At 59.5% G+C, this 26,210-nt stretch overlaps 1 protein-coding gene across 2 annotated transcripts; it reads left to right on the forward strand.

Moving 5' to 3' along the window:
• LOC134434313 (V-type proton ATPase subunit B, kidney isoform) lies at positions 1-24,904 on the forward strand. Of its 2 annotated transcripts, XM_063182989.1 has the most exons (14): positions 1-131; positions 10,566-10,621; positions 12,146-12,244; positions 13,918-14,011; positions 17,063-17,140; positions 18,018-18,157; positions 18,807-18,908; positions 19,001-19,098; positions 19,977-20,100; positions 22,020-22,170; positions 22,875-22,957; positions 23,082-23,186; positions 24,404-24,533; positions 24,620-24,904. In XM_063182989.1, the coding sequence occupies exons 1-14, from the start codon at positions 32-34 to the stop codon at positions 24,775-24,777; spliced, it is 1,518 nt and encodes a 505-aa protein (XP_063039059.1). In that variant the 5' UTR covers positions 1-31; the 3' UTR covers positions 24,778-24,904. The 2 variants fall into 2 exon arrangements, with proteins under 2 accessions (XP_063039059.1, XP_063039060.1); XM_063182990.1 differs by lacking the exons at positions 1-131; positions 10,566-10,621 and adding an exon at positions 11,694-11,989.
• The last annotated feature ends 1,306 nt before the right edge of the window (positions 24,905-26,210 follow it).

Raw genomic sequence — 26,210 nt, forward strand, 5'->3', positions numbered from 1 at the left:
CCGTGACGGCGACAAGGACAGGGACAGGGCCATGGCCGCCACCAAGGTGACAGCAGCGGCGACAGAGCTGGCGGCCGCCCGCGAGCACGGGCTGGCCGTGACCCGCGACTTCCACAGCAACCCCCGGCTGAGTGAGTGCGGGACATTGAGGGGACACCGGGGGGACACCGAGGGGACACCGAGGCGGGAACCCCGGGGAGGGACATCGCTCTGTCCCCGAGCAGTGGTGGCAGGGACGAGGGGGTGACAGCGGGCAGGAGTGCGTGGGTGGCACTGGAGCAGGTACAGGGACAGGTGGGTGGCACTGGGGCAGGGAGAGGTGATAGGGTCGGGCGGGTGGCACTGGGACAGGAAGGGACAGAGGGATGGCACTGGGACAGGCAGAGGTGACAGGGATGGGTGGGTGGCACTGGGGCAGGCAGGGATGGCAGGGACAGAGGGGTGGCACTGGGACAGGCAGAGGTGACAGGGATGGGTGGGTGGCACTGGGGCAGGCAGGGATGGCAGGGACAGAGGGGTGGCACTGGGACAGGCAGAGGTGACAGGGACAGGTGGGTGACACTGGCTCAGGAAGGGACAGAGGGGTGGCACTGGGACAGGGAGGGTAACAGGGATGGGTGGGCGGCACTGGGACAGTCAGGGGTGGCAGGGATGGATGGACGGGTGCCACTGGCTCAGGAGTGGACAGCTGGGTGGCACTGCGACAGGCAGGGTGGCACAGCGGCCACGTGTGCCTCTCGGGGGGACAGGGGGACACTGTGGGGCTGCGGGGGTGTCCCCTCCTGGGCACCGCACCGACAAGGACCGGGGAAAGTGTCCCCACCCTGGGGACACCTGTGAGGCGCCGTGGTGACAGCCGGGGCGCCCTTCCCGCTGTGTCCCCATCCCACGGCGACATCGGGACACCTGGCACCGTGCCAGCGCCACACGGGGCTGGACGACCCCCCTGTCACTTTGTCCCCAAGGCCCCGCTGTCACCAAGGGCGTCCCTTGTGACCTTTGTGCCTTCGCTGCTGGGGCAGTTCGGAAGCCACCTCGCGGGGATGTCCCCAACCGGGTGGCTCCGGTCCCTCCCGAGCCGAGCTGGCCCTGCCCGGCCACCCGCCGTGTTTGCTGTCAACAGCGGCCACCCGCGGGTGACTCCTGCCCGTGTCGCCTGGCCGAGCGCCAGCCCTTGGCTCGGGTGTCACCCGCGTGTCCCTGTGCCAGGAAAAAACCGCCCCAGTTTCTTCCCACTGCGCACGTTTGTCCCCTCGAGGGAAGCGTTTGTCCCCTCCCCTGTGCCCAGAGCGGCACCGCCACCCAGGCGGGGACAAAGTCCTGTCCCCGGTGTGTCCCTGTCACCCAGGTGGGCAGCTGGCACAGGCGAGTCCCAAAATGTTCTGGAGGTGACAGCAGAAGTGGCAGGAAGGACAGAGGGAGTGGCACGACTGAGGGGGGGGGGGGACCTGGAGGTGACATTCGGAGGGGTGGGGACATCCCTGAATCTGGGGGAGGGGCAGCGTGGGGCTGTGGGTGCCTGAGCTCATGGGGGGGCGGGGTTCCCCAGTGCTGGCTCCCAGTTTAGGGTCCTAGCTTATGTTCCCAGTTCGGGGTCCCAGTTTGGGTCCCAGTTTAGGGCCCCAGTTCTGGGTGTCAGTTTGGGATCCCAGTTTGGGGTCCCAGTTTGTGTTCCCGGTTTAGGGTCCCAGTTTGGCATCCTAGCTTGCCATCCCAGCTTGGGGGTCCCTGTTTGGGGTCCCAGTTAAGGGTCCCAGTTCAGGTTCCCAGTTAAGAGCTCCAGTTTAGGGTCTAAGTCTGGGTTCCCAGTTCAGTTTCCCAGTTTGTGTTCCCAGTTTATGTTCCCAGTTTAGGGTACCAGTTTAGGGTCCTAGTTTAGAGTACCGTTTTAGGGTCCCAGTTAAAGGTTCCAGTTTAGAGTCCCAGTTAAGGGTCCCAGTTCAGGTTCCCAGTTAAGAGCTCCAGTTTAGGGTCTAAGTCTGGGTTCCCAGTTCAGTTTCCCAGTTTGGGTTCCCAGTTTATGTTCCCAGTTTAGGGTCCTAGTTTAGAGTACCATTTTGGGGTCCCAGTTAAAGGCTCCAGTTTAGAATTCCAGTTAAGAATTCCAGTTCAGCTTCCCAGTTAAAGGTTCCAGTTTAGAGTCCCAGTTAAGGGTCCCAGTTCAGGTTCCCAGTTAAGAACTCCAGTTTAGGGTCCAAGTCTGGGGTCCCAGTTCAGTTTCACAGTTTGGGTCCCCAATTTGGGGTCCCAGTTTGGGTTCCCAGTTTAAGGTACCATTTTGGGGTCCCAGTTAAAGGCTCCAGTTTAGAATTCCAGTTAAGAGTTCCAGTTCAGCTTCCCAGTTAAAGGTTCCAGTTTGGGGTCCCAGTTAAGAATTCCAGTTTAGGGTCCAAGTCTGAGGTCCCAGTTCAGTTTCCCAGTTTGGGATCCCAGTTTGGGGTCCCAGTTTATGTTCCCAGTTTAGGGTACCAGTTTAGGGTCCCAGCTAAATGTTCTAGTTTAGAGCCCCAGTTATGGGTTCCCGTTCAGGTTCCCCGTTTGGAATCCCAGTTTGGCATCCCAGTTTGGGGTCCCAGTGTGGCACTGGGCACAGGGGTGCTGTCACTGTCCCCAGCTACAGCCCAGTGCCCGGAACTGGGGGAACTGGGATGGGCAGGGATGGATGGATGGATGGATGGATGGATGGATGGATGGATGGATGGATGGATGGATGATGGATGGATGGATGGATGGATGGATGGATGGATGGATGGATGGATGGATGGATGGATGGATGGATGATGGATGGATGGATGGATGGATGGATGGATGGATGGATGGATGGATGGATGGATGGATGGATGGATGATGGATGGATGGATGGATGGATGGATGGATGGATGGATGGATGGATGGATGATGGATGGATGGATGGATGGATGGATGGATGGATGGATGATGGATGGATGATGGATGGATGGATGGATGGATGGATGGATGGATGGATGGATGGATGGATGGATGGATGGATGATGGATGATGGACGGATGGATGATGGATCAATGGATGGATGGATGGATGGATGATGGATGGATGGAAGGATGATGGATGGATGGATGGATGGATGGATGATGGATGGATGATGGATGGATGGATGGATGGATGGATGGATGGATGGATGGACGGATGGATGGATGGATGAGGGATGGATGATGGATGATGGATGGATGGATGGATGGATGGATGGATGAGGGATGGATGATGGATGGATGGATGGATGGATGGATGGATGGATGGATGGATGGATGGATGGATGGATGGATGGGCGGATGGATGGATGGATGGATGGATGGATGGATGGATGGATGGATGGATGGATGGATGGATGGACGGATGGATGGACAGACAGATGGACATCCAATTTGTGCCACACAGCCTCAGCCCAGCAATGATTTTGGTGGGTTGCTGCCATGTCCCATCTGTCCCCACCATCCCTGACACCTCTCCTGCTCCAGGCACAGGTTGTCCCTTTGGGGTCTGTTCCTGGTGCCGTTTGGGACAGGACACGAGCAGCAGCAAAGGAAGATCCAGGGACACTCCCAACCCTTGGCCACCCTGCCCTGGGGGGCTGTGACCCCTCTGCCCCACAACAACCCCCACCCTTCATCATCCCACATCCTTTAGGATCCCTCCCCTTCCCTCTCCTCCCTCCCTGGTATTTAATTCCACCAGCAAAACCCGCAGCGAGCAACGCTTGAATTTCCCTCTTTTTTTCTCTCTTTTTTTTTTGGTTTTTTTTCCCTTTTTTTTTTTTTCCCTCTCTGGCTTCACGCTTGGCTGGGGCCGCCTTTTCTGCGGCTGCCCCCACATGACCATGCAGGTGTGTCTGGGAACCCGCGGCCGCCGGGCCCTAATTAGTGGCATAGAGTGTGACCCCCCGCCGGGCTTTTCACGGCCCCTGCCAGCCCCGGGCCAGCCCCGCGGGGTTGACAGCGCGGCACAAAGTGACACACGGCACAATGGGCAGGTCCAGGAGGCCACCACGGCCGGCCGCGACTGGGGCGGAAGCGAGCGGTCACTTAGGGATTGTCGGAAAAGTCCCAGGGTGGGCTTGGGGCTGAGAGGGATTGGGAGAAAGAGCTGGAGGAGGAAAAGAGGGGGGTGGGTTTGTGGTGTGGGTTCTGGAAATTGGGCCTTCATGGGGTCGTAAAATCCTGGATTTTGGGTTGGCAGGGAGTTTAAAGCCACCCAGTGCCACTCTCAGGGACACCTCCCACTGTCCCAGGCTGCTCCAAGCCCTGTCCCTGTCCCTTGGACACTGCCGGGGATGGGGGAGGCACCCAGCCCCATCCAGAGCCTTGTGCCCAGCATTGTCTGCCCCTGCTCTGTCCATCTGTCCATCCATGGATCCATCCATCCATCCATCCATCCATCCATGGATCCATCATCCATCCATCCATGGATCCATCCATCCATCCATCCATCCATCCATCCATCCATCCATCCATCCATCCATCATCCATCCATCCATCCATCATCCACCATCCGTCCATCCATCATCCATCCATCATCCATCCGTCCATCCATCCATCCATCATCCATCCATCCATCATCCATCCATCCATCATCCATCCATCATCCATCCATCCATCATCCATCCATCCATCATCCATCCATCATCCATCCATCCATCCATCCATCCATCCATCATCCATCATCCATCCAGGGGTGCCAGGGCTGGGGTCCCCTCTCTGTGCCCTGGGGGACACCGGGGACCCTCCCTGTGCCCCACGGTGGCTCAGGATCAGCTCTGGACCTGCTGGGGCAGCCCTGCACCCACAGCTTTGCTCAGGGCCCGAGCATTTGGGGAATTTGGGGGTTTGGGGGCCGTTTATCCCTCCTGCTTCCCATCTCTGCTCCAGGTGTTCCCATCCCTTCCCAGCTCTGGAATTCGGGGCTGGGATTGAGCGTCACTCACTGCACACCCAGCCCAGAGAACGAGGTGACAAAAAAGGGGAATGGCTTCCCACTGGGAAAGGGGAGATTTGGGTGAGATTTGGGGAAGGAATTCCTGGCTGGGATGGCATTCCCAGATTTGCTGTGGCCGGCCCTGAATCCTTGGAAGCGCCCAAGGCCAGGCTGGATGGACTCGGATCCACCTGACCTGGCGGAACAGGCCGACCCTTATGCTCCCTTCCCCGACCCCCAGCCCCCCTCGGAGGTGGCAGCGAGCCCCCGGCGCACTTTGCAGCCGAGCCCTGAGTGCCGGGAGGGGCCGCGGGGGCTGCGGAGGGCAGGGCGGGCGAGCGGGAGCAATTAGCGGCGGGTGGAGCCGGGTCGGGTCCCCTTTGTCACCGGGGGCCGCGGTCCCCCCCGCGCGGGCAGCAGTGCGTGAGTGTCAGCGCTGACGGAGATCGCATGTGACAGCAGCTGTGAATTTGGGGCTGGGGGTGTGGAAAGGCCGCGTTGAAAGACTTTGCTGCCCCCTCGGCCCCCTCGCCCCCTCCGCCCCCTGCTCCCCGGCCGTGCCCCTGCCGGCGGCCGCAGCCCACCCAGCCCGCGCCTGCCGCGGCTTCATTATCGCTGCTGCGGCTTTCCGGTGCTGCCCCTGCGCTTCTCGGCCCTCCTCCTCCTCCTCCTCTTGTTCTTCCTCTCCTTCTCCTCCTCTTCCTTCTCCTCTTCTTGCTCTTCTCTCCTCTTCCTCCTCCTCTTCTTGTTATTCTTCTCCTTCCTCCTCTTTCTCCTCTTCTTGTTCTTCTCCTCGTCCTCCTCCTCTTCCTCCTTCTCTTCTTCCTCTTCCTTCTCCTCTTCTTGTTCTTCTTGTTCTTGTTCTTCTTGTTCTTCTTGTTCTTGTTCTTCTTCTTCTTCTTCTTCTTCTTCTTCTTCTTCTTCTTCTTCTTCTTCTTCTTCTTCTTCTTCTTCTTCTCCTCCTCCTCCTCCTCCTTCTTCTTCTTCTCTTCATCCTCTTCCTCCTCCTCTTCTTCCTCCTCTTCTTCTTGTTCTTCTCCTTCTCTTCCTTCTTCTTTTCTTGTTCTTCTCCTCGTGCTCTTCTTCCTCCTCTTCCTCTTCCTTTTATTCTCCTCCTCTTCTCCTTCTCCTCCTCTTCTCCTTCTCCTCCTCTTCTCCTTCCTCATCCTTCCCTTCCTCCTCCTCTTTCTTCTTCTTCTTCTTCTTCTTTTTCTTCTCATCCTTCTTCACCTCTTTCACCTCTTCCTCCTCCCTCGTCTTCTTTTTCTCCTCTTCCTCCACTTCTTCTCCTCTTTCATCTCCTTCTCCTCCTCTTCCTCTTCTTCCTCCTCTTTTTCTTCTTCATCTTCCCTTCTTCCTCTTCTCCTCCTCCTCTTCTTCCTCCTTCTCTTCTTCTTCCCCTTCTCCTTTTTATTCTTCTCCTCCTTCATCTCCACCTCCTCCTTTTCCTCTTTCTTTTTCCTCTTCTTCTATTTCTGACTCTTCTGCACCTCTTCCACCTCTTCCATCTTCTTCCTCTTTTTCTCCTCTTCCTCCTCATTCTTCTTCTTTTCCTTCTTTTCCTTTTTCTCCTTCTCCTCCTCTCTCCCCACCCCGATCCCTTCCCAGGCTGTCCCATGGCGTTGTTGTCGCGATTTCCGCTCTGTCCTGACAGAACATCCCAGAGCCGGGCAGGGACGAGGGGCTGGAATGACCCCTGGAATGTCCAAGGCCAGGCTGGACACGGGACTTGGAGCACCTGGGGTGGTGGGAGGGGTCCCTGGATGGAACCAGGTGGGATTTGAGACCCCTCCCAACCCAAACCAGTCCAGGATTCCCTGATGTCCAGAGATCTCTGCCCATGGAGGGATGGATGGATGGATGGATGGATGGATGGATGGATGGATGGATGGATGGATGGATGATGGATGGATGGATGGATGATGGATGGATGGATGGATGGATGGATGATGGATGGATGGATGGATGGATGGATGGATGGATGGATGGATGGATGGATGGATGGATGGATGGATGGATGGATGGATGGATGGATGGATGGATGGACGGACTAAGGATGGATTTCCATACCACCCAAGAGCTCAGCTGATGATCCAATGTCACTCCTGGTGACACCAGTGCTGCCAGAGGCTTCCACATTCCTGATGTGAAGACCCATTCCAGTGGGGCTGGAGGGCCACCAGGATTGTCCCCAAGGGGGTGGCAGCCACTGGTACCTCACTGGACATCCCCGTGCCGGGACAAGTGACACTCCCAACGTCCCTGTCCCATGGGGGTGACTTTGGGGCTGCTGAAAATTAAAAATCCCATAAACTCCAGCCGAGAGAAGGGAAGTGGGAACGGGAATAAAAGGCCGGATGGTCACTTTGGGAATAAAGGGGACAAAAGGCGGGGAGGGGGCTCCCGGTGTGCCGGCCCCTCCAGAGCCTGAATGAGCGAGCAGCAGGAGCCGGCCCTAATTGGGGAAGGGCAGAGAAAGCTAATTAGCTAATTAGCTCCTGGAGAGGGGCTGGGAGAACTTCATGGGGCTCTGCAAGGCCAAGGGCAGGAGGAACTGGGATGGGGCACAAATCCAGGCTGGAGGGGAAAGGATTGGGGACAGCCCTGGGAGAAGATGGAGTTGGGAAAGGTGGGAATTCTGTCCCTGTGCTCTGTTCAGGTGACACTCAACCTGCAGAGGTGCTCCAGCTCCCAGATGCCAAATTCAGGAGGGTGTGGAGCTCCTGGAGCAAATCCAGGGAGATTCCAGAGCTGTTCCCAGGGCTGGAGCCCCTCTGCTCTGGAGCAAGGCTGGCAGAGCTGGGAATGTTCCCCTGGAGAAGGGAAAATTCCAGGGAATCCTCAGAGTCCCTGCAGGGGCTCCAGGAGAGCTGCAGAGGGACTGGGGACAAGGCCTGCAGGGACAGGAGCCAGGGAATGGCTCCCACTGGGAAAGGGGAGATTGGGCTGGGATCTTGGCAAGGAATTGCTGGCTGGGAGGGTGGGCAGGGGCTGGGCTGGAATTGCCAGATTTGCTGTGGCTGCCCCTGGATCCCTGGCAGTGCCCAAGGCTGGGTTGGACACTGGGGCTTGGATCAATCTGGGACAGTGGAAGGTGCCAGGGGTGGAATTCCTGGGCTTTAAGGAATTCCCAACCTAAACCAGCCTATAATTCCAAGATCCCATAGCTGGAATGTCTGGGATCGCTGGCACTGCCCTGGCTGAGGGGAGGGGACACCGAGGGTCCCGTTGTGCCATCGGGGTGACCCCACAGTGCCCCGTGGGATGTCCAGGATTGGGCTGTGACCAGCGGGAGAAACGGGACCCGTGAATTCCCTGGGCCGTCCCAGCTGGGGGACAATGCCGCCGTCAGCACAGGGACATCAGGGACCCCCGTCTCCGCGGGACGCCCTGCAGCTGGCCCGGCCTCTCCGATCCTATTAGGATCAGGTGGGAATGCCGGAGCGCGGTGTGGGAGCGGGGGCAGGGCATGAAAGGGCCCGGCGGGGTCAGCGGGGCCGGGGCAGCGCTCGGGGCTTTGACACTTCCTGCGATGATCAAGGCGCGGCTTAGAGCCGGATCAGCTCCCCCGCACCTGCACCCGCCGGGGGCCGAGCCCGAACCCCGGAGATCCCAAACCCGGCGTTCCCCGGAGCTGAGCCCAAACCCCGGCGTTCCCCGGAGCTGAGCCCAAACCCCGGCGTTCCCGAGAGCCGATCCCAACCCCGGCGTTCCCCGGAGCCGATCCCAGTCTCGGCATTCCCGGGAGCCGATCCCAGTCCCGGCGTTCCTGGGAGCCGATCCCAAACACCGGAGATCCCAAACCAGACACTGCTGGGAGCTGATTCAAACCCCGGCGTTCCCGAGAGCCGATCCCAAACCCGGCGTTCCCCGGAGCTGATCCCAAACCCCGGCGTTCCTGGGAGCTGATCCAAATCCTGGCGTTCCTGGGAGCCGATCCCAAATCCTGGTGCCGATCCCAAACCCCGGCGTTCCCCGGAGCTGATCCCAAACCCCGGCGTTCCTGGGAGCCGATCCCAAACCCCGGCGTTCCTGGAAGCCGATCCCAAACTCCGGCGTTCCCGGGAGCTGATTCAAACCCCGGCGTTCCTGGGAGCCGATCCAAATCCTGGCGTTCCTGGGAGCCGATCCCAAACCCTGGTGCCGACCCCCGTCCCGGCGTTCCCGGGAGCCGATCCCAAACCCCGGAGATCCCAAACCAGACACTGCTGGGAGCTGATTCAAACCCCGGCGTTCCCGGGAGCCAATCCAAATTCTGGCGTTCCCAGGAGCCGATCCCAAACCCCGGCGTTCTCGGGAGCTGATCCCAAATCCTGGCTTTCCCGGGAATTGATCCTAAACCCGGTGTTCCTGGGAGCCGATCCCAGTCCCGGCGTTCCCGGGAGCTGATCCTGATCCTGGCATTTCCGGGAATTGATCTTAAACCTGGCAATTCCAGGAGCTGATCCAAATCCTGGCATTCCCCAGAGCTGATCCCACTCCCGGCACTCCTGGGACTCGATCCCAATTCTGGTGCTCCCAGGATCCCATCCCAATCCCAGCACTCCCTGGAGCTGATCCCAAACCCGGCACTCCTGGGAGCCAGTCCCAGTCCCAGGGTTTCCAGGACCTGATCCCAATCCTGCCGTTCTCAAGATCCCATCCCAATCCCATTATTCCCAGCACCCAATCCCCGGCATTCCAGGGGACCCAACCCAAATCCCATTATTCCTGGGATCCCATCCCAACCCCGGCATTCCCAGGATCTCATCCCAAACTCATTATTCCTGGGATCCAGTCCTGGAATATCCCGGGATCCCATTCCAACCCCAGCATTCCAGGGAATCCCATCCAAATCCCATTATTCCCAGGATCCCATCCCAATCCCGGGATCCCATCCCAATCCCATTATTCCCAGGATCCCATCCCAATCCCGGGATCTGATCCCATCCCATTATTCCCAGGATCCCATCCCAATCCCGGAATCCCATCCTAATCCTGGCATTCCCAGGATCCCATCCCAATCCCGGGATCCCATCCCAATCCCATTATTCCCAGGATCCCATCCCAATCCCGGGATCCCATCCCAATCCCATTATTCCCAGGATCCCATCCCAATCCCGGCATTCCCAGAATCCCAATCCCGAAATTCCCGGGATCCGCTGTCTCTCTCTGTGTTTCTATCCAGCTTCACCCTCATTTGTCACCCTTGTCCCCTGTCCCCGTTTGTCACCCCCTGTCCCAGGGCTGTTCCCGCCGGGTCACACCGTCCTTTCCCCACCCCAATGTCGCCCCGGGGTGTCCCCAGGGTCCCCCCAGCACCGCGGGGACTTTGGGAAGTGTCCCCGCATCCCACCGGGCAAGGCGTGACTGGGAGGGGACAAGGGGACACTTCCCTGCTTGCCCTGGTGGCATTCCCAGCGGTGACATCCCTGCCGGGTGTTTGAGGACACCTCCAGAAGGTGACACAACCCCCGAGTGCCGCGTCACCACTGAGTGACAGTGTCCAGTCGGGCCACCACCGGTCACTGGGGATGTCACCAGGACAGGGAAAGGGACACAGGAAGGGACAGGATATGGGGGTGGCACCGCCCGGGTGGCCCCGTGGCCCTGGGGACTGACGGTGTCACCTCCCCCAGCCTACAGGACAGTGTGCGGTGTCAACGGGCCCCTGGTGGTGCTGGACAACGTCAAGGTAGGACCCTGGGTGACACGGGGACAGCTTGGTGGTGGCACCTGGGGCTGTGTGGGGACTGCAGTGCTGAGGGTGCGATGGGGGGAGTGTGTCCCCTGTCACCTGTCCTCTGTCCCCTCCCTCCTGACCCCTGGGCTGTCCCCTGTGCCTTCTTCTCCATCTCTTGTCCCCTGGGCTGTCCCCTGGGCTGTCCCCTTTCCCTGTGCCATCCCTCCTGTCCCTTGTCCCCTTTCCCTGTGCCATCCCTCCTGTCCCTTGTCCCCGGTCCCCAGGGCTGTCCCTTTCCCTGCGCCATCCCTCGTGTCCCTTGTCCCCTGGGCTGTCCCCTGGGCTGTCCCCTCCTCTCCGGGGTCCGAGCTCCCTCCTCTGGACGCGCTCGGCAGCAGAGCCCTGTCCCCGCCTGCCCGCGCGGGTGGCGTGTCCCGTGTCCCCATGTCCCCATGTCCCGGTGTCGTCATGTCCCCGTGCGAGTGGAGTGTGCGCCCACATGGGGGACACTGGGGACACGGGGGACATTCCGTGGAACGTGTGTGCGCTCGGTCCGGGCACCCTGTCCCCCATGTCCCCGTGTCCCTGCCCGAGCTCAGCCTGTGTCCCCTGTGTCCCTGTGCCCTGTCCCCTGTGTCCCTGACCAAGCTCTGCCTCCTGTCCCTGTGTCCTGTGCACCTGCCTGAGTTCTGTCCCCTGTCCCCTTTCCCAGCTCTGTCCCTTGTCCCCTGTCCCTTGTCCCCTGTCCCCTGTCCCCTTTCCCAGCTCTATCCCCTGTCCCTTGTCCCCTGTCCCTTGTCCCCCCTCCCCTGTCCCCTTTCCCAGCTCTGTCCCCTGTCCCTTGTCCCTTGTCCCCTGTCCCCTGTCCCAGCCCCATCTCCCACAGGGCTCCTGCTCTGAGCGGGGCCACTCCACAACCCCCATGTCCCCTTGTTGTCACCCTCCCTGTCCCTTGTCCCACTCTCCTGTCTGGGCTGGGGCCACCTGGGTGACACCCAGAGGGTTTTGTCACCTGGTGTCGCATTTCCATGGCCCTCTCATTTATATAATTAATCAGCTCAATCAAAGGAGGAGGAGGAGAGCCCTGACATCGGCCATTGTCCCCAGAGCAGGACATGTCCCCTCAACACAAACGTCCCCTCCCTGCACCCTGCAGTGTCCCCATGAGTGCCACTCGTGCCTCATGGGGACACCTCTGCCTTGGAGGTGGTGGCACCCTGGTGGTGGCTCTGGCTGGGACAGCATTTGGTGTCACCTCCTCGGGAGTGGAAAATCCCCTCGACATCGGGGAAACTGAGGCACAGAGCGGTGCCACAGCCCGGGGGCAGCTCCAAGATGGGACAGTGACAGGGACAGGCAGCGCCACCCCTTTGCCACCCGGTGCGTCCCCACTTCAGAGTTTGGTGGCTTCAGGTCCAAAGGAGGGGAAACTGAGGCAGCACCAGCGGAGCAGGAGGGGCTGGGGGGAGAGGGGCTGGGGCTGAGGGGACAGAGGGGACACCGCCACCCCGTTTGCCCGTGTCGCTGTCCCCACAGTTCGCCCAGTACGCCGAGATCGTGAACTTCACCCTGCCCAACGGCACCACCCGCAGCGGGCAGGTGCTGGAGGTGATGGGCGCCAAGGCCATCGTGCAGGTGAGCGCGGGGACACGGGGACACCGCGGGGACACGGCGACACCGCCACACGGGGACACCGCGGGGACACGGCGACACCGCCACATGGCGACGCGCGGGGGCTACGCGGGCCAGAGTTCTGTCTCTGTCCCTGGGCTCTGTCCCTGTCCCGGGTCCCTGTCCCAGAGCTCTGTCCCAGGTCCCTGTCCCGGGCTCGGTCCCTGTCCCGGGTCCCTGTCCCAAGGCTCTGTCCCTGTCCCGGGCTCGGTCCCTGTCCCGGGTCCCTGTCCCAAGGCTCTGTCCTTGTCCCGGGTCCCTGTCCCAAGGCTCTGTCCCTGTCCCAGGGCTCTGTCCCGTGGCTCTGTCCCCCTCCAGTGGTGGCTGTCGGGCTCGTGTCCCTGTGCTCTTTAGGGGCGGGACTGATGTCCTGGGATGGCCAGGAGTGTCCTGGGATGGGCAGTGTCCTGGGACAGGCGACAGTGTCGTGGGATGGCCAGGGGTGTCCTGGGATTGGGCAGTGTCCTGGGACAAATGTCCTGGGAGAGGTGACAATGTCCTGGGATGGCCAGGGGTGTCCTGGGATTGGGCAGTGTCCTGGGACAAATGTCCTGGGAGAGGTGACAGTGTCCTGGGATGGTCCGGGGTGTCCTGGGATGGGCAGTGTCCTGGGAGAGGTGACAGTGTCCTTGGACAGATAGTGGCGTCCTGTGATGGACACTGTCCTGGGACAAATGTCCTTGGGTGGGGGACAGTGTCCTGGGATGGTCAGGGATGTCTGGGCTGGTCAAGGGTGACCTGGGACAGGGGACAGTGTCCTGGGACTGGTAGTGATGTCCTGGGACAGGCCGTGTCCCCTCCCTCACCCCACCACCCCCCACTGACCCCCTGCTCCATCCCAGGACCACGCTGCCACCACCCCCCAAAGCCACCAACCCTGGGACAGCCAGGCCATTGTCCCCAAAGCCACCAGCCCTGGGACAGCCAGGCCATTGTCCCCAAAGCCACCAGCCCTGGGACCGCAGGGGCTGCCAGGGTGTCCCCAAAGCCACGAGCCCTGGCTGGGGTGTCCCCAAAGCGACCAGCCCTGGAGCACCAGTGGCCTCAGGAGTGTCCCCAAAGCCGCGGGGGCTGTTTGGGGTCAAATCCCCCCTAATTCGTCCGGATCCCCCCCAGATGGCCCCGCGGGGGCCCGGGGGTGGCGCAGCTGCCCCAAAATCGCGGCTCTGGTGCCACCTGCGCCTCGGGGCTGCCCTTTTAATCCTATTAGGGAGTCAGGCTCGGGCAGGGGGAAAAAAGGGGGGAAAAAAGGGAGAAAAGGGGATTTTTGCAGCCTCAGCGTTGTTGGGGGTGACCCGCAGCCACCTGGGGGGCTCCGAGTGTCACCTGTCACCGTCCCCAGCTCCCCCCTGCCCCCAGGGGCCACCCGGCTCTAATTAAAGCGGCGAGCCGGGGGTTAATTAACGCGAATGATGTCAAATATTATCCGGATCAAAAGGCTTTTCCCGCGGGTGCGGCATTCACCATCCACCCCCAAAAAAAAATTCCGCCAAATCCCCTCAAGAAGGGTTTTTAACCCCAAACTTTGTCCCTTTTTTATGTCCCCTCCCGGGGGGGTTGGGGTGAGCGCGGGTCACCTCACGTCCCCCAAAGCGTTAATTAATCCTGGTTAATTGCCCTCGCCGGGCACTCCGCAGGTGTTTGAGGGCACATCGGGCATCGATGCCAAGGCCACAACGTGCGAGTTCACGGGGGACATCCTGCGCACGCCGGTGTCCGAGGACATGCTGGGTGAGCCCGGGCACGGCTGGCACCGAGATTTGGGGACATTCAGGGTTCATCTCTGGGGCTGAGAACGTCCCCGGGCCACCTCCGAGCTGTGGCAGCCACCTGGGACAGGGCGGGAGCGGTCCCCGCCTCCTCCGTGCGCGGCGATCCCGGGAAACGCGAGGGGTGGGCTGGGAAAGGAGGCCAGGTGAGGTGGCACCGGGTCCCTGGAAGTGTCACCTCGTCCCTGGAAGTGTCACCCCGTCCCTGGAAGTGTCACCCCATCCCTGAAAACATCACCCTGTCCCTGGCGGTGCCACCGCGTCCTTGGAGGTGTCATCCTGTCCCTGGCGGTGTCACTGAGTCCCTGAAAGTGTCACCACATCCCTGGCGGTGTCACCCCGTCCCTGGAAGTGTCACCGCATCCCTGGTGGTGTCACCGCATCCCTGGTGGTGTCACCCCAACCCTGGAGGTGTCACCCCAACCCTGGAGGTGTCACCGCATCCCTGGCGGTGTCACCCCGTCCCTGGAAGCGTCACCCCACCCCTGGTGGTGTCACCCCAACCCTGGAGGTGTCACCCTATCCCTGGTGGTGTCACCTCATCCCTGCTAGTGTTACCCCGCTCCTGGAGCTGTCACCCCGTCCCTCCTAGTGTCACCCAATCCCTGAAAGCGTCACCCTGTCCCTGGCGGTTCCACCCTGTCCCTGGCTGTGTCACCGCCTCTCTGCTGGTGTCACCTCACCCTATAAGTGTCACCCCCTCCTGGAGCTGTCACCTCGTCCCTGCAAGTGTCACCCTATCCCTGAAAGCATCACCCCTTCCCTGGCGGTGTCCCCCAACCCCTGGCTGTGTCACCCTGTCCCTGGAGGTACCACCCTGTCCCTGGTGGTGTCACCGCCACTCTGCTAGTGTCACCTCGTCCCTATAAGTGTCACCCCGTCCCTGGCGGTGTCACCCTGTCGCTGCAAGTGTCACCCGATCCCTGAAAGCATCACCCCATGCCTGGCGGTGCCACATCATCCCTGGCAGTGTCACCCCACCCCTGGCGGTGTCACCCTGTCCCTGATCCTGTCACCCCACCCCTGGCAGTGTCCCAGCCCGGGCTGGCCAGCACCTGAAGCCACCTGGCACAGTGGAAGGTGTCCCCATGCAGGGAGGTGACATCGATGCGATTTAAAGTCCCTTCCCCCCCAAACCTCTCTGGGATCCAGCTCTGAGTCCCCCCTGTCCCCTCATGTCCCCCGATCCCCCCAACCCCCCCACCCCGGGGGTCACTCGGGGTCGGGCCGGGTGGTGGCCCTGTCCCTGCGCTGTCCCCTCACCCACGGGGGCCGCGTGTCCGCCGCGCTCCCGCCGCGCTCCCGCAAAGGGCAGGGGGCGGTGTCACCTCCCCCGTGTGGCCCCCCCGGTGTCACCCTCCCCTGCCGCTCTCGGTGTCCCCCGGGAGTCGCCGCTGCCGTGGCCGCTGACCTTTCGTGCTCGGCGCTCGGCGCTGCCATCAGCCTGATGCGCTGTGACACCGCTGCCGTGTCCCCGCACCGCCACCGCGTCCCGTGGGGGACAGGGGGGGCGGGCAGGGGGCGGCAGCCACCGAGGCGAGGTCAGGGAACCGTGGCTTTGTCGCGATCGATGCCACCGCGGCTCCGAGGCGGTCGATGAGGCTGAGAGGGAGCGGTGAGGCCGCGTCCCCTCCCTGGGGATGGTTTGGGGGGGGTTGGTGTCACCCCACTGAGCTGGGGAGTGACTGGGGACGTGGGGACACGGGGACAGAGTGATGGGGGTGATGGAGACTTGGGGACTGCGAGAGGGGAGTGACTGCGGATGTGGGGACGCGGGGACAGAGTGACAGGGACACAGGGATGGGGTGATGGGGACAAGGGGACACGGGAACAGAGTGATGGGGGTGATGGGGAAATGGGGACACAGGGAGAGAGCGATGGGGACATGGGGACAGAGGTATGGGGGTGATGGAGACATGGGGACAGAGGTATGGGGGTGACTGGGGACATGGGGACATGGGGACACAGGGAGACAGTGATGGGGACATGAGGACAGAGTGATGGGGGTGATGAGGACATGGGGACACAGGGAGTGGGTGATGAGGACATGGGGACACAAGGGCAGGGTGATGGGGGTGATGGGGACACAAGGACAGGGCGATGAGGGACATTGGGACATTGGGACATGGGGACAGGAGTATGGGGACATGGAGACACAAAGGTGGGGTGATGGGGATGTGAGGACACAGTGACAGGGTGATGGGGGTGATGGGGACATGGGAACAGGGTGATGGGGATGATGGGGACACAGGGACTGCAAGGAGGGAGTGACTGGGGACGTGGGGACACGGGGACAGGGTGATGGGGATACAGGGACACACGAGGAGAGTGATGGGGGTGATAGGGACATGGGGACACAGGGACAGGGTGATGGGGGTGATGGGGACATGGGGACACAGGGACAGGGTGATGGGGGTGATGGGGACACGGGGACACAGGGACAGGGTGATGGGGGTGATGGGGACATGGGGACACAGGGACGGGGTGATGGGGACATTGGGACATGGGGACAGGGTGATGGGGGTGATGGGGACACGGGGACACAGGGACAGGGTGATGGGGGTGATGGGGACATGGGGACACAGGGACGGGGTGATGGGGACATTGGGACATGGGGACAGGGTGATGGGGGTGATGGGGACATGGAAAGGATGATGGGGACAAGGTCCTGTCCTCTGTGCCTGTATGGGGGTCCTGGTGTCACCCCCTAACTGGGAACCCAGGACCCCAAGCAGAAAGTGACAGGGGTGGCCAGGAGCATGGGGACATGGGGACAAGGTGATGGAGGTGGATGGGACATGGGGGGACACGGGGGTCTTGTCCCCATGTGCTGGCACCTGCAGTGTCACCCAGCCCACAGGTGACACTTCCTGCCCCACAGCCCCCAGTCGCTATGTCCTGGCTGGGGTGGAAGGCACATCCCGGGATCGGGATGGGGACCATGTCCCAGGGCCATGGGAGTGCCACCCCCAGCTGGTGGCCTCAGTTAGGGACAGTCCCTGTGTCCCCACAGGCCGGGTGTTCAACGGCTCCGCCAAACCCATCGACAGCGGCCCCCCAGTGATGGCCGAGGACTTCCTGGACATCAACGGTGACGGCTCTGAGGGAACGCGGGAGGGGCTTGGGATGGGCTGGAATTGGGGTGACAACATGCCCTGATGGTGTCACCATGTCCTGTGGTGTCACCACATCCCTGCATCCATCCATGGATCCATCCATCCATCATCCATCCATCATCCATCCATCCATCCATCCATCCATCCATCCATCCATCCATCCATCATCCATCCATCCATCCATCCATCCATCCATCCATCCATCATCCATCCATCATCCATCCATCCTCCATCCATCCATCCATCATCCATCCATCCATCATCCATCCATCCATCATCCATCCATCCATCCATCCATCATCCATCCATCCATCCATCCATCCATCCATCCATCCATCCATCCATCATCCATCCATCCATCATCCATCCATCCATCCATCCATCCATCCATCCATCCATCCATCCATCCATCATCCATCCATCATCCATCCATCATCCATCCATCATCCATCCATCCATCCATCCATCCATCCATCCATCCATCCATCCATCCATCCATCATTCATCATCCATCCATCCATCCATCCATCCATCCATCCATCCATCCATCCATCCATCCATCCATCCATCCATCCATCCATCCCCACCAGGAGGGTGTCCAACTGCTGGGATGGTTCCTGTCCCACACCAGAGCTGCTCCCTGCTTACCTCCAGACCTTCCTTCCCAATTTTTGCCACCAACCCGGGCCATGCCTGCATCCTCCACCCCCCCGTCCCTGGAAATGTCCCAAGCCAGGCTGGACAGGGCTTGGAGCACCCCGGGATAGTGGGAATTGTCCCTGGGTGGGACTGGATGGGTTCAAGGCCCCTTCCAACCCCACCATTCCATGATCTCTCCTTTTCCCGCTCCAGGCCAGCCCATCAACCCCCACGGGCGGATCTATCCCGAGGAGATGATCCAGACCGGGATCTCTCCCATCGACGTCATGAACAGCATCGCCCGCGGACAGAAAATTCCCATCTTCTCCGCTGCCGGGCTGCCCCACAACGAGGTGGGATTGGGGGAGGAGGAGGATGGAGGGGTTGGGAAGGTCAGATCCTCGCTCCTGGTGTCAGGAAGCTGCCATCAGCTCGTGCCTCAGTTTCCCCATTGGCATAGCAATCGCTGTGTGCTGTGCAGGAGGATCTGGACTGGTTTAGGGTCCCTAAATGCAGGGACTGGGGGGGCTGCAGACCCTTCTCATGTCGCCGTGAGTGTGGGACAGCAGGAGGGGCTGGGAATTCCAGAGGGGGATGGGGATGGGATCCATGGGATGGAATGGGATCTGTGGGATGCCATGGGATGGGATTGGGATGGATGGGATCCATGGGATCCCTGGGATGGGATGGGATGGGATCCATGGGATGGGATCCATGGGATGGAATGGGATCTGTGGGATGCCATGGGGTGGGATTGGGATGGATGGGATCCATGGGATTCCTGGGATGGGATGGGATCCATAGGGTGGGATCTGATGGGAGCCATCCCTGACCAGTCAGGAGTGACAATGGACAAGGCAGGACACAGGAAGGGGGGGGACACCCCACTGGCCTGCAGCCCGTGGGACCATGTCCTGGTCTCACAGGGGCCATGGCTGCTCCAGGGTGCCCCTGCTGCCACCCCTGTCCCTGCTGCCACCCTGTCCCTGTCCCCTCCCTCAGATTGCAGCACAGATCTGCCGCCAGGCCGGGCTGGTGAAGAAATCCAAGGATGTGGTGGATTTCCATGAGGACAACTTTGCCATCGTCTTTGCAGCCATGGGGGTGAGTCAGGACATCCCAGGTGACCCCAGAACTGCCCTGTCCCTGTGTCTCTGTGTCCCCATGTCCCCACCCGCTGACCACGTGTCCCACAGGTGAACATGGAGACCGCGCGGTTCTTCAAGTCGGACTTCGAGCAGAACGGCTCCATGGAGAACGTCTGCCTCTTCCTCAACCTGGCCAACGACCCCACGTGAGGCACAGCCCTGCCTCCTCCTCCTCCTCCTCCTCTTCCTGTCCTTCTCCCTCCTCCTCCTCCTCCTTTCTCCTTTTGTCTCCTCATTCTTCCTTCTCCCTCCTCCTCCTTTTTTCTCCTTCTTTCTCCTACTTTTTCTTCCTCCTCCCCCTCTTCCCTCTCTCTTTTCTTCCTTCTCCTTTTCTTCCTTCTCCTTTTCTTCCTTCTCCTTTTCTTCCTTCTCCTTTTCTTCCTTCTCCTTTTCTTCCTTCTTCTTTTCTTCCTTCTCCCTTCTCCTTTTCCATTCTCCTCCTCCTTCTCCCTCCTCTCTTATTTTCTCCTTCCTTTTTCTTTTCCTTTCTCCTTCTTCTTTTTCCTTCTCCCTTTTTCCTTCCTCCTCTTCCTTCTTCTTTTCCTTCTTCTTTTCCTTCTTCTTTTCCTTCTTCTTTTCCTTCTTCTTTTCCTTCTTCTTTTCCTTCTTCTTTTCCTTCTTCTTTTCCTTCTTCTTTTCCTTCTTCTTTTCCTTCTTCTTTTCCTTCTTCTTTTCCTTCTTCTTTTCCTTCTTCTTTTCCTTTCCCCTTCTCCCCTTCTCCCCTTCTCCCCTACTCCTTTTCTTTATTTCCCTTGTCTCTCTTCCTCCTCTCTCCTTTTTCTCTTTTTCTTTTCTCTCCATTTTCTTCCATTTTCCTTTCCTTTCTTCCTCCTTTTCCTCCTTCTCCTTCTCCTTCTCCTTCTCCTTCTCCTTCTCCTTCTCCTTCTCCTTCTCCTTCTCCTTCTCCTTCTCCTTCTCCTTCTCCTTCCTTCCTTCTTCCCTCTCTCCCTTCCTTCCCTGGCACCGCAAACCTGCCCTGTGGGCACTAATTAGCCTAATTGCGCTAATTGGGGGTGTCCCACAGGATTGAGAGGATCATCACGCCGCGGCTGGCACTGACCACGGCCGAGTTCCTGGCGTACCAGTGCGAGAAGCACGTGCTGGTCATCCTGACCGACATGAGCTCCTACGCTGAGGCCCTCAGAGAGGTCAGTGTGGAGTGGCTGCAGGGTTTGGGGGCCCAGGGTGACAAGGACAGCCCAGGGTCCTTGGAGTGCTCAGGGTGACAAGGACAGCTGGGCGTCCCAGGGTCCTTGGGGGATTTGGGGTGACAAGGACAGCCCAGGGTCCTTGGAGAGTTTGGGATGCTGAGCATGACAAGGACAACCCAGGGTCCTGGGAGAGTTTGGGGTGACAAGGACAGCTGGGGGTGACAGGGTCCTTGGGGGACTTGGGGTGCTCAGGGTGACAAGGACAGCGGGAGGTGTTTGGGGTTCTTGGGAGGTTTGGGGTGCTCAGGGTGACAAGGAGAACCCAGAGTCCTTGGAGGATTTGGGGTGACAAGGACAGCCCAGGGTTCTTGGAGTGCTCAGGGTGACAAGGACAGCTGGGCATCCCAGGGTCCTTGGGAGATTTGGGGTGACAAGGACAACCCAGGGTCCTGGGAGAGTTTGGGGTGACAAGGACAGCTGGGGATGACAGGGTCCTTGGGGGACTTGGGGTGCTCAGGGTGACAAGGACAGCCCAGGGTCCTTGAGGGTTTTGGGGTGACAAGGACAGCCCAGAGTCCCTGGGGGCCTTGGGGTGCTCAGGGTGACAAGGACAGCGGGAGGTGTTTGGGGTTCTTGGGAGGTTTGGGGTGCTCAGGGTGACAAGGAGAACCCAGAGTCCTTGGGGGATTTGGGGTGACAAGGACAGCCCAGGGTCCTTGGGGTGTTTGAGGTGCTCAAGGTGACAAGGACAGCTGGAAGTTCCAAGGTCCTTGGGGTGTTTGGGACGCTCAGAGTGACAAGCAGAGCCCAGGGTCTTTGGGGTACCTGGGTGCTCAGGGTGACAAGGACAGCTGGCGGTCTCAGGGTCCTTGGGGGGTTTGGGGTTGACAATGACAGCTCAGGGTTCTTGGGGTACCAGGGGTGCTCAGGGTGACAAGGACAGCTGGGGGTGACAGGGTCTTTGGGGATTTGGGGTGCTCGGGATGACATGGACAGCTCAGGGTCCTTGGGGTGTTTGAGGTGCTCAGAGTGACGAGGAGAGCCCAGGGTTCGTGGGGTGTTTGGGGTGATCAGGGCACTTAGAATCCTCAGCACACCTGGAGTTTCCAAGCATCTTGAGTTTTTTGGGGTGTTTGGGGCACACCTGGGATTTTTGGGGTTGCCTGGGCTGCTCAGGACACTCATGTCTCCTTTTCCTCCCATGGTTTTTGGGGTGACTGAGGTCTTTGGGGTGCCCGGGGTGTTTGGGATGTTTGGGATGCTCAGGATTCCCAGCACATCTGGGGTTTCCACTGTTCTTGGGGTGTTTGGGGCACCCAGCACTCTTGGGATTTTTGGGGTTGCCTGGGCTGCTCAGGACACTTGCGTCCCTCATGCTTCCCATGGTTTTGGGGGTCTTTGGAATGCTCGGGGTGTTTGGGATGTTTGGGATGCTTAGAATCCTCAGCACACCTCGGGTTCCCACGGGTTTTGAGTTTTTTGGGGTGTTTGAGGTGCCCAGCATACCTTGGGTTTTTGGGGTTGCCTGGGTTGCTCGGGACACACATGTCCCCTTTGCCTCTCATGGGTTTTGGGGTGTTTAGGATGCTTAGAATACTCAGCACACCTGGGGTTTCCACAATTCTTGGGGTTTTGGGGTATTTGGAGCAGCCAGTGCACTTGGGGTTTTTGGGGTTGCCTGGGCTGCTCGGGACACTCATGTCCCTCGTGCCTCCCATGGTTTTTGGGATGTTTGGGATGCTCAGAATCCTCAGCACACCTCGGGTTCCCACGGGTTTTGAGTTTTTTGGGGTGTTTGGGGTGCCCAGCATACCTGGGGTTTTTGGGGTTGCCTGGGCTGCTCAGGACACTCGTGTCCCCCGTGCCCCCTGTGGTTTTTGGGATGTTTGGGGTGCCCTGACCCCCCAACCCCACAGGTGTCAGCAGCCAGGGAGGAGGTCCCGGGCCGCCGTGGCTTCCCTGGCTACATGTACACAGACCTGGCCACCATCTACGAGCGCGCTGGGCGCGTGGAGGGCAGGAACGGCTCCATCACACAGATCCCCATCCTCACCATGCCCAACGACGGTCAGAGGGACACGGAGGGGCTGGGAATACCGGGAGGGGACGGGAACACTGTGGGAGGGGGCGGGAACACCGTGGGAGATGGGGATTTCCCCACTCCTGGAAATCGTAGGGTTGGGAAATCCCAAATTGCACTGGTTTTACCCGGTTTTGGGAGCTCCTGGGGTGGTGAGGCTGCTGGGGTGATTTAGGGTCTGAGAGTTCCCCATGTCCTCAACAACCCTTCAACAATTCCAGTTTGGGGTCCTTGGCTTCAGGAAGGTGACACCAGAACCTCTCTGTGCCATCCCAACCACTCCCATCCCCTCCCATTTGGGGTCCCCAACTCCAGGAAAGAGAGGTGACACTGAGACCCCTCTGTGCCACCCCAACCATCCCCATCCCCTCCCATTTGGGATCACTCCAGGACAAGGTGGTGGCACCAAAACCTCCCCATGCCATCCCAACCACCCCATCCCCTCCCATTTGGGGTCCCCAACTCCAGGACAGAGAGGTGGCACTGAGACCCCTCTGTGCCACCCCAATCACCTAGATTTGGGTCCCCAGCTCCAGGACAATGGGGTGACACCAAATCCCCCACTACTGACCCCAGTGGGGTCTGTGCTGCCCTGGTGACCCCACAGATGTCACACAGCGTTGTCCCGTGTCCAGCTGAGCTGCCAGCCCTGCTTTGGGGTCTCACAACCCCTCTGTCCCCCCCACCCCAGACATCACCCACCCCATCCCTGACCTGACTGGCTTCATCACCGAGGGCCAGATCTACGTAGACCGGCAGCTCCACAACCGCCAGGTTCGTTCCCAAACCCCTTCCCATCTCCAGGATGGATCCAGGGCTGGAAAGCCCCGGGAACACCGGGGGTAGGGGTGGGGTCCCCCAGAGCTGGCTGGACATTGGGGTCACTCCCACCCTACAGATTTACCCCCCCATCAACGTTCTGCCGTCCCTGTCCCGGCTGATGAAATCGGCCATCGGAGAGGGAATGACCAGGAAGGACCACGGGGACGTGTCCAACCAGCTGGTGAGGGCTTGGGGACACTCGGGGTGGGGCGTTTGTCACTTCAGGGCCCTCCTGTCCCCCTGTTTGTGGAGACTCAGGTGAGGCCCCACCTGTGGAGCTGCTCCTGCTCCCAGATCCCAAATTCAGGAGGGTTTGGAGCTGCTGGAGCAATTCCAGAGGGGGTTCTGGAGATGCTCTGAGGGCTGGAGCTGCTCTGGAGCCAGGTTGGGAGAGCTGGGGATGTTCTCCTGGGGAAGGGAAGAGCTCAGAGAGCCAGGAATGGCCACAGGATTCCAGAGGGGAGCTCTGATTTTTGGGGTGATTCAGGATTGGATCCCACTGAGCTCCACGGGGTGTCCTAAATCCCAAATCTTCATCTGCCTTTATTGGGATGGGGGAGAATCCAGGGAAGGTGACAGTGACAACACCTGGCAATGCTGGGGCTGCCCCAAATCCCTGGGAATGTCCAAGGCCGGGATGGATGGATGGATGGATGGATGGATGGATGGATGGATGGATGGATGGATGGATGGATGGATGGATGGGAGGGAGTAATTGGGATGATTTGGGATGAGATGGAATTGGGACAAAATGGGGTGGGATAAAATGAGATGGGGAGGAAATGGGATGGGATGGGGATGGGGATGGGGATGGGATGGGATGGGATGGGATGGGATGGGATGGGATGGGATGGGATGGGATGGGATGGGATGGGATGGGATGGTTGCTTCAGTGTTGTGGACGGACAGGACACAGAAGCAACCCAGGGTAGGGGAAGGTGTCCCTAAACATGGGTTGGGAATGGGATGGGATTTAAGGTCCTTCCAACCCAAACTATCCCAGAGTTCTGTAGCCAGGCTGGGAGAGCTGGGAATGTTCCCCTCGAGAAGGGAAAATTCCAGGGAATCCTCAGAGTCCCTGGAGGGGCTCCAGGAGAGCTGGAGAGGGACTGGGGACAAGGCCTGCAGGGACAGGAGCCAGGGAATGGCTCCCACTGGGAAAGGGGAGATTGGGCTGGGATCTTGGCAAGGAATTGCTGGCTGGGAGGGTGGGCAGGGGCTGGGCTGGAATTCCCAGATTTGCTGTGGCTGCCCCTGGATCCCTGGCAGTGCCCAAAGCCAGGTTGGGATGGGTCTTTGAGCCACCCAGGCTCGTGGGAGGTGTCCCTTGGTGGCACTGGATGGACTGTGGGGTCCGTGCCCATCCCAATCCCTCTCTGGAATCCCTGGATCCCGCAGTACGCCTGCTACGCCATCGGGAAGGACGTGCAGGCCATGAAGGCCGTGGTGGGCGAGGAGGCCCTGTCCGCCGACGACCTCCTGTACCTGGAGTTTCTGCACAAGTTCGAGAAGCACTTCATCTCCCAGGGTGAGCTTTTAGTCCTAAACCGGGGATTTGGGATCTGGGAGAGCCCCTGCAGCAGCCCCAAATCCTCCTCCCCGCTCTCCCGGCAGGTCCCTACGAGAACCGGAGCATTTTCGAGTCGCTGGACATCGGCTGGCAGCTCCTGCGCATCTTCCCCAAGCAGCTCCTCAAGCGCATCCCCGAGAACATCCTGGCCGAGTTCTACCCCCGCGAGGCCAAGGCGCCCGAGCAGGGCACGGCCCTGTGACCCCAAATCCACACAAAACCCCTTTTCCTGCAATTGGATCCCCCTTCCTAAAATCACATCCCCCTTTCCTAAAATTGGCAACAATCTCTTTGTTTTTATTGGTGAATAAACCACCGTGGTCACCAAACCGTTCCGTGCTCCGATGTTTCCTTCCATGGCCATGGAATTCCCATCCCAGGAACCCCTGGAGTGGCAGTTCCTGACCCCACTCCAAGCTGCAGCTCCCCTTTCATGCAGTTGGATCGCCCTTCCTAAAATCAGTAAAAATCTCTTTGTTTTTATCGATGACTAAACAACCGTGGTCACCAAACCCTTCTGTGCTCCGATGTTTCCTTCCATGGCTGTGGAATTCCCACCCCTGGGAACCCCTGGAGTGGCAGCTCCTGACCCCACCCCAAACTGCAGCTCCCCAAAACCCCATAATTCTCTGTTTTAGGGAAAACTCCTCTTTCCTACAGTTGGATCCCCTTTCCTAAAATCAGTAAAAACCTCTTTGTTTTATTGGTGAATAATCCACCATGGTCACCAAACCCTTCCGTGCTCCGATGTTTCCTTCCATGGCCATGGAATTCTCACCCTGGGAACCCCTGGCGTGGCAGCTCCTGACCCCACCCCAAACTGCAGCTCATCAAAACCCCATAATTCTGTGTTTTAGGGGAAAACTCCTCTTTCCTACAGTTGGATGCCCCTTCCTAAAATCGGAAATAATTTGGTTTTAGTTATGAATAAACAGCCATGGTCATCAAACCCTTCAGTGCTCCAGTGTTTCCTTCCATGGCCATGGAATTCCCACCCCTGGGAACCCCTGGAGTGGCAGCCCCTGACTCCACTCCGAGCTCCCCAAAACCCCATAATTCTGTGTTTTAGGGGAAAACTCCTCTTTCCTACAGTTGGATCCCCTTTCCTAAAATCAGTAAAAATCTCTTTGTTTTATTGGTGAATAAACCACCGTGGTCACCAAACCATTCCGTGCTCCGATGTTTCCCTCCATGGCCATGGAATTCCCACTCTGGGAACCCCTGGAGCGGCAGCCCCTGACTCCACTCTGAGCTCCCCAAAACCCCATAATTCTGTGTTTTAGGGGAAAACTCCTCTTTCCTACAGTTGGATCTCCCTTCCTAAAATCAGTAAAAATCTCTTTGTTTTTATCGATGACTAAACAACCGTGGTCACCAAACCCTTCCATGCTCCGATGTTTCCTTCCATGGCCATGGAATTCCTACCCTTGGGAACCCCTGGGAAGGCCTGGAGTGGCCGTTCCCAAGCTGCAGCTCCCCAAAACCCCATAATTCTCTGTTTTAGGGGAAAACTCCTCTTTCCTACAGTTGGATGCCCCTTCCTAAAATCGGAAATAATTTGTTTTTAGTTATGAATAAACAGCCATGGTCATCAAACCCTTCAGTGCTCCAGTGTTTCCCTCCAGGGCCATGGAA

The sequence above is a fragment of the Melospiza melodia genome, unplaced genomic scaffold, assembly GCF_035770615.1.
Source record: "Melospiza melodia melodia isolate bMelMel2 unplaced genomic scaffold, bMelMel2.pri scaffold_341, whole genome shotgun sequence".
Taxonomy (NCBI): domain Eukaryota; kingdom Metazoa; phylum Chordata; class Aves; order Passeriformes; family Passerellidae; genus Melospiza; species Melospiza melodia.

Excerpts from the sequence above, each read along its gene's own strand:
- LOC134434313 (XM_063182989.1), top strand. The coding sequence starts at position 32 with ATGGCCGCCACCAAGGTGACAGCAGCGGCGACAGAGCTGGCGGCCGCC. Across the intron at positions 12,245-13,917 it reads GCGCCAAGGCCATCGTGCAG|GTGTTTGAGGGCACATCGGG; the intron begins GTGAGCGCGGGG and ends GGCACTCCGCAG. Across the intron at positions 18,909-19,000 it reads TCGTCTTTGCAGCCATGGGG|GTGAACATGGAGACCGCGCG; the intron begins GTGAGTCAGGAC and ends CGTGTCCCACAG.